The sequence below is a fragment of the Phoenix dactylifera genome, chromosome 3, assembly GCF_051530095.1.
Source record: "Phoenix dactylifera cultivar Ajwa chromosome 3, Ajwa_hap1_PhDact_Kaust_v1.1, whole genome shotgun sequence".
Lineage (NCBI taxonomy): Eukaryota > Viridiplantae > Streptophyta > Magnoliopsida > Arecales > Arecaceae > Phoenix > Phoenix dactylifera.
This window is the reverse complement of record NC_143192.1, coordinates 47688467-47699017: the sequence shown is the minus strand read 5'-3', so window position 1 is coordinate 47699017 and position 10551 is coordinate 47688467. Positions and strand designations below refer to the sequence as shown.

Sequence of the window (10551 nt, the reverse complement as noted above, 5' to 3'; positions counted from 1 at the left end):
TTTATTCACTTTTATAGTTTTCTGACGAGATTTAGTGATTTTCTTTAGTCTCACATTGCTGGTGCAAAAAAAGGGAGCCTCTTGAGGTGCTTGTATAACCCCTTTAGCCCAAGAGGCCAAGACCAAACCAAGCCATCAAGCATTGCGTAGTTTCTATGTGCCCTGTTAGCAAAGCCCAAGCATATCTTGTACAAGAAAACTAAAGGTTTACCTAATAAGGTGGCTAGGATTTGAGAGTTTTGTAATTACGATGGACGTGGAGGATCTAGAGATATTGTGGGAGGTACTGATCAAGGGTGTAGTGATTTGGGGAAACCTTTTTTTTTTTTTTCTTTCCTTCTTGTTCCTAGTTTAGATTTTAGTTATCCTAAATTTAGTATAAATATAGCATAGCATGGCCATATTGATCTTTTAGTCCCCAAGGGTATTAGGAAAAAAAAAGTGATCATGCACTCTTCCTTCCCCATCAACTTTCTAGGTTAGTTCCTCCACAATCAGTTTCTTGATGGTCCTTGCTTTGATTCCAATACTGCACCCAAGAGTCCTCATTCCGCTTAATCTTTTTTGGAAAAAATGGCGCTCTTGGCACAACCAAGATCCTTGAATAGAGTATACCATGTCCTAGAAAAGTAGAACCCACAAATCAGTATCTTGTGGAGGTGGAGCGAAGCATTGGGCGGCGATTTTAGAGCATTAGTTTAGTAATAAGGTTTCGGATTGAGGCTTATCAACTCCTACATTAGTGACAATTCTCCACTAGTAACTGGAGAACGGTGAAACCTGGTACTACAAAGATTATCGAGTGATTTCTTTCTTATTTCTTTGCATTTCTCCATTTTTTTCTCATCAAGTTTGACATCTTTTTCTTTAAATTATGAGCTATTATCAAAGTAATATAGGTTTTGACATCGATCTATATTGTTCTCTGATTATGAAGAGACATACATGACAAGCGATCCATGTTCTATATTCAATGTTATTTTTTTATTTTTTAAAATTTTTTCTTTGCCGATCGACCAACTTTGATCTGATTGATAGATATTTTAGCTCGATAAAGTCTATATCCTAAATGCAAGAAGCTTATCAGTTTCAAAAGGCGTTCTTTTGATTTTTTTTTTTTTCATCAGTGCTCACTTACTCTATATCATACTTTTATTTATCTATCAGTTTTAGGATTTGGAGATCAATTTGGTATTAAAAAAGTTGGCAATTATATGGAGCTTCGTGTGTCGTATAGATCTGATTTTTTTGTTTTTTATTTTTTATTTTTTCCGATACTCTGCTGTTTACAGCTTTCGTAAAGCAGAGATAAAGAGAGATTTCAACTTTCAATCAAAACTTTGTTTTTTTTGGTACAACTGCTCATCCTATATTAATGTAGGTGCAGCCAGCATAATCAAGAACTACAATCTGACACGAATGTAAAGAGAGTGCCCCTAATGTGGCCAAAAAAATCTCTTCGGAGTGCTGCGCAATATACATCTATAGCCCTTATCATCTTCCGATATACATGCACTACCTCGAAGGCAATATAGTCTCTCAGAATCAAACGGATGTGGCATAGTAAGAGACTCCCATCCCCTCTCTATCCCTCCTTCCATATCCAGTCGATCATTGTAGCCGAGTCTCCCTCAAAGATGAAGCACGCAGCCTCCAGCCTTCGTTTCGCATAGGAGATGCCTTTACATACTGCCATGAGCTCCACCCCTATAGCTGATAGCCCATCGGTGCTCCACCTGCCCGCAGCAATCATCTATGAGTCATGATCTCTAATCACAAATCCCACACCGACCTGCCGCCATATCCAGAACCACTACCATTGAAATTCACCTTTAAATAGTCGAAAGATGGGGGTTCCCAAAAAATAAGAAGGAATCTGGGTGCTGAAGCGGCAAAGCAGGGGTTCCAGATGTCCCTGACCATCCCAAATGAACTTATTGTAGTAGCCCTGATGATCTCAACCAGCTGGATGCGAGCTCTCTCGACGACAACTGCCTGATGTCCCTGGCAATCGGAATTTTAAGTAGCCGTCCATGTTTCACCTAGAGAGATCTCTACCACTTCTCTTGCAAGGAACAAGTGTTATAGCAGCTGGCGATCGTAAAAGATTTCGTTCAATAAATTATATATAAAAAAAATATGATGATGTGGTCGGATAGTCTTAGAGGCTCAATGGAAAAAAAAAAAAACTAGTGAGTTCATGTCTTGCCCGGTTATCATAAAACAATGGTTGATGACAAGATTCCAGAATCTGCTTTCATTTGTTGACACGTGGCGATTGTGAATCGCGACAACAAAAGTGTCCCGATTCGTCCCACGCCCACTGGAACCCGGTGGCCAAAAATCGCGCAGCCTCTGACCCGCGCGGCATCCCGTCTCCCTCGTCTTCGCCATGGGAGGGCAAAAGAACGCCGCCTCCTCCTCCCGCCGGTCGTTCTGCTCGGGGTTCTGGTCCTCCGCTCTCCGGAGGAAAACCCTAGCATCCCAGTCCGACGCCGCCGCCGTCCACGGCGAGGTCCTCGTCCGTGGCCTCGGTCTCTTCGAGCTCATCCTCCTCGGGATCGGCGCCTCCGTCGGCGCCGGTATCTTCGTCATCACCGGCACGGTCGCTCACGATGCCGGGCCGGGTGAGTCCTGGTTCTCCTCTCTCCCTTCCTCGTCTAGCATCCGGTCCTTCTATCCGTGGGCATGCACCTAGAATCTTGTTTCTTAATGTATTCTCCAGTTATCATGACGAATTTCCTCTTTGTTGACTTAAAAATAACATTTTTATCACGGAATACATGAATTTGATTGGTTTAATTTAGAAATGCAATAATAAGTTGGATCTTTGACTAAATTTCTATTGGGATGATAGATTTAGAATTGGAAATCTTGTAATTTATCATTGAGTACTCTAATTACCATTAAAAGCTCTAGCTTGAATGACAGTGGAATCTTGTTATATGTATCTCAGCGAACCCTGAGCAGGTTTATCAGTTTATGCATGAAAATCTGAACTTCTTGGGTCTAGATATGAAAAAAAGGGAAATAAATGGTAAATGCTTGCTGTTAAGTCCTCTTTAAAATGGTGAAAAACTTAATATGTATGACATACATTGGCAATCGCGTGGAAAGAAAATAAGAACTCCAGAGCAAAAATGTGTTTTTTGTTTAGGCTTCTTATCCAACAATAGTTGTTTCTTGGGAAACTAATTGATGATCGATTGGGTTGTTGGTGTGCCAAAACGAGCAGATCGATCAACGGTTTCAGTCTATAAGAAGACAGGGTTCGGCCTTATTCAGCAAGAGGACTTCACAATTTCTAGCAGAACGAGAATAACACAAAGAAATGAAGCAAAAAGGAGACTGGTAACTTACAAATAAGTGAAACAAACCAATAAGATTGATTAGCACAAAGATAATCGAGTATAGGGTAGGGGATTCTTCATGGTGGAATGATCATCATATTGGAGAATCAAGATACAAGAGATTCATGGAAAGTTCGCTCCATGAGAATTCTTCATACAAAGTCTGGATAGTCGTTGAAGTGTTGCAGATGTCTCTGATTGTGCCTTGCTTTCTTGTAAACTTGGTAACTGCAGAAAACCGATCGCATACAACAGCCGCTTAAAAATCATCAAAGGCCATGTTGCCTTTTAACCTTTAGTTGGTTTCTGGAGCAGTTCTATAGCTCACGTGCTAGCCTTCAGTCACTTGTTCCTTTACATCAAATGTCAATTGAATATAAGATTAAGCGAGAAATACCATGGTCCGATTAAACTGTGTTAACCCAAATTTCATAATCTTGACTTTTACAATGAAATCAGCAACTGTCAGCCAAATGGTTGCATATATATAAATTTTAGTGTAAAAACTAGCATACATGCATGGCTCTGCAAGGGCTAAATTTTCATATGATTTTAAATAAATCTAATGGCTTAAGCACCCGGTATTTCATTATCAATTTGACATCTGAAAGCCTTAAGTTATTGCTAAAGGGGAAATGCCTAAATTTAAAAGTTGTTGAGAACTCGCACTGAAAGCGCAATTGCACTAGTCTTCTGGATAAGATTGGCAAGCAAGGACTATTATAATTTTTTAATCTACTTATTTAATTTGTACATTCAATTTTCTCCTTTTCTGGTTGAAGAATTGTCTGTACCTGCTACTTATCCATCGCCTACTTGAATACAGGTGTTACAATTAGTTTTGTTCTTGCTGGAGCTGCATGTGTACTCAATGCCCTGTGCTATGCGGAGCTATCATCACGATTTCCTGCTGTGGTTGGTGGAGCATACATGTACACATATGCTGCATTTAATGAGCTCACAGCCTTTCTTGTTTTCACACAACTAATGCTGGACTACCACATTGGTGCGGCGAGCATCGCCCGCAGCTTAGCGAGCTATGTCATATCCTTTTTGGAAATATTTTCTGTCTTGAAGGGGCATATCCCTAGCTGGATTGGAGGTGGCAAAGAGCTTTTTGGAGGAGTTGTCTCTATTAACATATTGGCTCCAATTCTTCTCATTATCTTAACAATGATTCTTTGCTTTGGTGTTAGAGAATCATCAGTAGTGAACTCTGTTATGACAGTAACAAAGGTAATCCTTTATGAACTAGTATGATTCTCTTCCACCAGTTTGTTAAATGGGTAATATTTTGTCTATCGTGCAGCTTGGCACCTTGCAATGGTCAAAAGAAGTTCTTCTGTAAATTTTTGTGTGGGTTGGTGCTCTGTAATAATCATCTTTGTGTAGGCAAAGTAATAGGAAATTGTGTGCAACATAATTAAACTATACAAGCCTTTTTCATAAAGATATTTGAACTTATCCACCAAATGGGTCCCTTTTTCATGAAGAGAGCTTTTCCTCTTTCCTCTCTCACATGTGCAGGCACATAAACACGTGTTTACGTGCACAGAGTCTTTAAGGAGATGCTCTCAGGTTATTAGTACCTTATGAAGAATGGACTCCCTGACCAAAAAAATACCCTTCTGATTTCATTATGTTTAGATGAAATGTTCTACATTTTACTGTATGTTCTAAGAAATTGGAGTCTGCCATTGGGTGTTTTATTCCCTGGGCTCTCCTAGCATTTGGATAGTTCTGAGAGAGCTGAAGGCATTCTAAAGAAACTACTAGGTAGCAAAATGATGTGAGAAAAAAAAATTGTGCTGGATGTCTGAGACAACTCAAGTAGCTAATTGTCTTCTTTGCAATTAGTGTTTCAATTTCAAATATTTGTTATCATGCCTTTCTTGCACCTGAATTACTCATAATTAAACTGTGATTTTTGAAATTGACTTTAGCAACTGCTCTTGCAGCCTGGGGACAGATTGTTTTCTCAAGCTCAGTAGCTTAGTACTCTGATGTTGATATTCTGGTTACACAATTACCTATTGTTTCTAGCTAGTAATATATAAATCATGAAAATGTTATCAAATATATAAATCATGAAAATGTTATCTTTCTCCTCCATTATAATTCTTGTTTGCAATTGCTTTTCTTGAAAATATGCATTCATCATTGTTCAGTCTTTGCAAGTGTCTTTTTACAATCTCCATGTTTCTTTAATTTCCATTTATCTTTGGTTGTCTTGTACACATAAAACTCTATAATCTTTACTTGTCGGGCTTAAATTTTGTTAGTTAGGTAATAGTAAGTGTTGAAGTTTAAATTCATTTTTCAACAGACTTGCTGAAACTATGACATTTGTACTGCAGGTTCTTATTGTCATAGTTGTCATTTTTGCTGGCTCATTTGAGATAGACGTATCTAACTGGTCACCATTTGCTCCAAATGGTATTAAAGCTATTGTCACTGGAGCGACTGTAGTATTTTTTGCATATGTTGGATTTGATGCAATTGCTAATTCTGCTGAGGAATCTAAAAGACCACAGGTAGTGTTGCTTGAAGTTAATTGGTTAAAGTTAAATATTTTATGGTATATTGGGGGTTTAAGTGTTATCAGCAGTTTGATAGTCCATTCTTTTTAAGTTTTTCTAGACAAGGTCAGCAATTTTTTTCCTTGAGGTAGAAACCACCAAAATGCAGAATTTTTGGATCTTTTGACCATCTTCATTTTTCGTTTTCCTTTTCTTTCAGAGAGACTTGCCCATTGGCATTCTGGGGAGCCTTCTTGTATGTATAATACTTTATGTTGCTGTCTGCTTGGTAATAACTGGAATGGTGCCATACAAGTTTCTTGCTGAAGATGCTCCTCTTGCTCAAGCTTTTACTGCTAAGGGTCTGAAATTTGTTTCAATTTTAATTAGCGTAGGCGCTATTGCTGGCCTTACTACTACCCTTCTTGTCGGTTTGTATGTTCAGGTGAGGGCTTGAGTTCCAACATGATTGGCACCCATTTAGATTTTGAGTTAAACAGTAAAGAGCTTGTTGTTTACCATGTGCAGTCCCGCTTGTACCTTGGGCTTGGAAGGGATGGCTTATTACCTTCAGTTTTTGCTAAGGTGCATCCAACACGGCATACTCCTATCCACTCTCAGGTTTGGGTTGGTTGTGTTGCTGGTATCATGGCAGGTCTCTTTAATGTGCATGAACTCTCACACATTCTTTCAGTCGGTACACTGGTATATGCTTTATTCCTTTGTTTAGAATTCTTTATGTTTTGTACCCTACTTTGAATTCATATTCAGAGATTTAGCACGTGATTGCTTTGCTGTCATAAACAACCGACCATAAACATGTTATTTTGCAATCCATCTTTCATCGCCAATATCTAATTATTTGTTTTCCAGACTGGCTATTCTGTTGTTTCAGCCTGTGTGATAACCCTCCGTTGGAAGGATAAAGTGGGAAGCCAAGGTTCTAGAATGTGCATTTCTAGCTGGCATGAAGGAATTATCAGTCTTGTTGTAGTTGCCTGCTGTGGTTTTGGAGCTGGGATCTGCTACCGCTTTGGTGGCTCATTTATCTTTTTGGTAGTTGCTATAGTGATAGCAATTCTCGCTGCAGCTGCGCTTCATTTTCGACAAGTGAGTGCCACATTTTTTGATGTTAGTGGGCCATCCTTGTTTCTAACGACTTGCAATATTAGTCTGATTAATTTAGTTACTGTTCCTTTTCCTTTCGGTAATATGCATTCTACGTGAAAAGGCAGTGATAAGAAACAGGGTTGGTATCTAAACAGTTTATATGGAACTGACATTGGGATATAAATGTATTAGGAACCAACCATTTTGATGTTCAAAACTAAAGTGTCATGGTATGCTTGATAATGAGGCCTCTCCATTTTCTTGCACTCAAGGGAAGCAAAGTTTTTTTTTAACCATACAACTGATCTCAATTGCTCATCTCATTTCCATCTCTTGACTTCTTATAAAATGGTAGCGTATTTATTTCTTCAAACAATGATAGGACTATATAATGCAATCTCCATGTGTATTCTCATAGTTCATATATCAACAAGAGTGTGTGATACAACGTGATTTTACCTGCCAACATGCAATGGATAAGGTTGGGCTGGGTGTCTCGTGGAAGCCTTGTGCTGTGGTGGTGACCTACTGAAGCGACATGTTAGCAAAATTTTTATATTGAACAAAACAAGGGTATGTAAAGAACACTTCTCTGTCTAAGAGGATTGATGTTCACTATTATAAATCTGAGGATCTTGACGGGAATTAAAAATGAATCTGTCATTACTACGTTCAGGTGAGTTGGACATTAACTTGTTCATAAGAGACCACAATGGACCAGGCATTGTCAATGCAGCTGATTTAGAATCCAGTTCATTACCCATTCAATGCCACCTGTCTGCAACCCAACCTGTTATTGTTATCTAGCAATACGACACCTTGATGCGACAATAGCCTATATAAGTAGCAGCATAGATGCTGCTTTGTTATGTGGTGATGACACTTGCATTGATTCTAATTATTCAGATATGTCCTTACTGCTAGCACTGCTAAACTTGCTAGTTGAACAAAGCATTAGTGATGTAAGGGCATAAAATGTTCAAGTGAAAAAGGGAGCTTGCTTTTTAACCATAGAGCATTTTTAGTTAACGAGACTTTTCATGGTTTGGTTTCCATGCCATAACCATAACCGTTAAGCCTTGTTATTTGGAGTAGACTTTTGTGAATTTTCATTTGCAGGGTATTCTGGCTAGCCGTTTTACTATGAGCTTCTGCAAATCCTTATTCGCAACTTAAATCCATGCTAGCTTAGGGTTTCCTTTCTCTTTCCTTTGACATTGATTCAAGCATCTCTCTTTACTGGGACATGTTACAAGTTGGCACCACTCTTATATTGCTACTGCATTTTGCCATAAAAAGTACTCATCCTGTTATATGACTTCTTTCCATTGGACTTGATCCACATTCTTTCCTCAGTAGGAGTATGAGCATATTTGATTGTTGAATGGCCAAGTTTAGGTTAATAGTGAAAGTTTTAATTCAGTTGGTTGGATCCTTTTAACACAAAAAAAAAGGTGTCTTTTGGGACTAGCTGAGTTGCTGAGACTTGAGGGTTATAATTTAGTCAGCTATAATTTATCCTATGTAAGATAGGCAGGTAAAATGAAATTATATGCCGTAGATCATTAATTTTCACCTTTTAACCAAAAGAAGATGATGTACTTTGAGGATGGCTTCTGATATGCATACCCAGACTGAGAATTATGCATGAGTCTGGAAGAGGTTGGATAAGCTTTGGGCGGTGGAATATGCAAGGAAGCGGTGGTTGGGGTTGGGGTGGAGCCCCTGCACGCTGGGGGTGCAGGCCATCTGAACTCTTTTTCGATGTTATGGAAATCTCCTGTCATGCTATTTCCTTCCAGATGTTGCTAACACATGTAATTCACTGAAAATCTAGTTATAAGGCTTTCTTTTACATCGCTGCGCACATGCATTACAGACTATTGATTTCTTGGCTGTCAACTCTCTGCATTAATTACTGGAATATTGCCTGCTATTATGTGATTGCCTCGATGTTTATGATATTTCTTGTGAAAATTTCACTCATTCACTTTCTTTGCTTCTTACAGGCTTATTCAGATCCACCTGGCTTCTCATGTCCAGGGGTTCCTGTCGTCCCAATTGCTTCCATTTTTTTCAATATCTTCTTGTTTGCTCAGGTACACATCTCCATCCACATCTTACACTTACAAACTCACACTCACACTATTGCTTACAAGAATCAACTGTAGTCTTGATTCTTGAAGAAAGTGTGGCATGCCCATTGTACTTTGAATCTGGAAATGTGTAATATATTTTCTGAACTTTTGTCTGTACTATAGGTGCTGATATGAAATTGTTTACTTGCATGGGCAAGAAATTTGCTTAACATCTATGTTCTCTTTAAGTTTTCTGTTGTTTCAATAATGCTGATGAAAGAAGACATGTCATAGTCCCCAATTTGAACCAAGCTGACATGACCTGCAGCCCCACCACATGTACCTACTGGGCCCTGACTGGTTGGTTTCTGTCTTCCCGTCCGAGACCAGACAGCAGAGGAGGCTGCTGCAAACTTTCATATACTTCTAATGCTTCATCAATGCATTCCCGTGACTCTTCTTTTGCAGGAGTATATAAATGCCAACCTCATAAGGAATACTAATAGGGCAAATGAGACTTTTTTTTTGGTACAACGGCGGCTCACACTCGACGGGTGTGAATACGGCCAACAAGATCAAATGAGACCTTTTCATGTGAACAAAAATCATACGTTTAAGCACTACTCACTCACTGAATTGATATGTCTTCTTGATTCTTCTGTTTTTCTTATTAAGAGATGTAGTTGCACTTTATAGGACTGGCTGTTTAAGAAAGAGAAGGGAAGTGCCTCAGATAATGTTTATAATTTACTTGTATTATTTCATATTTCGATCAGTTGAGAAATGATGTCATGATAGTTTTCCTAAATTACTTAGTCATTATCTTCGTTTTGACCTTCATTGTCACTGCAATTAAATGAATTCCTCTCTTCTGGTAATTATTTATGATCATAGCTGTGAGCTTTCACCATGCTGAGACCTTTTACCATACGAAAAGCTGAAAAATGATTTTCTAGTACTATTTGGCTAATCATAAGGAACAACTGTGCTTGCAGCTCCATGAAGAAGCATGGCTTAGATTTATCATCGTCAGCTTCATCTCAGTTGGAATTTATGCCATTTATGGTCAATATAATGCAAATGTGGTGAGTTCAGAGCACTCAATAATCTACCATGGGATTCCTTCAGAGGCAGCCTAGTTAAGGCATCTTATGAGATCACCGAAACATCTCTTGATTTAACCCCATCAGTTGGTGATGGGGACACTGGGTCCTCTACATATCAAATCAACCAATCCAGGAAGTTTTGATATGGTGCCATTGTTTGAGAAAGTTGAGTGAATTGCCAACTTCTTCTGCATTATGTATGTTTGTGGTGTATTACTCTGTATGATAAAAGAAATCAACACAATTTTTTGATGGCCTTTAATCTGTTGTGGGGCCCTCATTTGCATTCATATACTCATATATGTATATAAATTTGATATAAAGATCTTAAATACAGGCATATAACTGGTTGAGTTCTTGTTTGTCCAATTTCAGGCATCAACTTTGT

The 10551-nt window shown here is 38.7% G+C and overlaps 1 protein-coding gene across 1 annotated transcript; it reads left to right on the top strand.

The window, feature by feature from the left end:
• The first annotated feature begins 2287 nt into the window (after nt 1–2287).
• On the top strand, nt 2288–10532 carry CAT9 (cationic amino acid transporter 9). Its single transcript, XM_008800561.5, has 8 exons — nt 2288–2627; nt 4177–4586; nt 5708–5884; nt 6090–6314; nt 6398–6574; nt 6743–6979; nt 8989–9078; nt 10053–10532. Exons 1-8 carry the CDS (start codon nt 2393–2395, stop codon nt 10194–10196), a joined length of 1695 nt encoding a protein of 564 aa, XP_008798783.4. The 5' UTR covers nt 2288–2392; the 3' UTR covers nt 10197–10532.
• The last annotated feature ends 19 nt before the right edge of the window (nt 10533–10551 follow it).

Bases quoted from the DNA above. Each gene is read 5' to 3' on its own strand.
- CAT9 (XM_008800561.5), top strand. From the start codon at position 2,393: ATGGGAGGGCAAAAGAACGCCGCCTCCTCCTCCCGCCGGTCGTTCTGC. The intron at 5,885-6,089 runs GTAGTGTTGCTT...CTTTTCTTTCAG, and splicing joins AGGAATCTAAAAGACCACAG to AGAGACTTGCCCATTGGCAT. The intron at 6,315-6,397 runs GTGAGGGCTTGA...TACCATGTGCAG, and splicing joins TTGTCGGTTTGTATGTTCAG to TCCCGCTTGTACCTTGGGCT.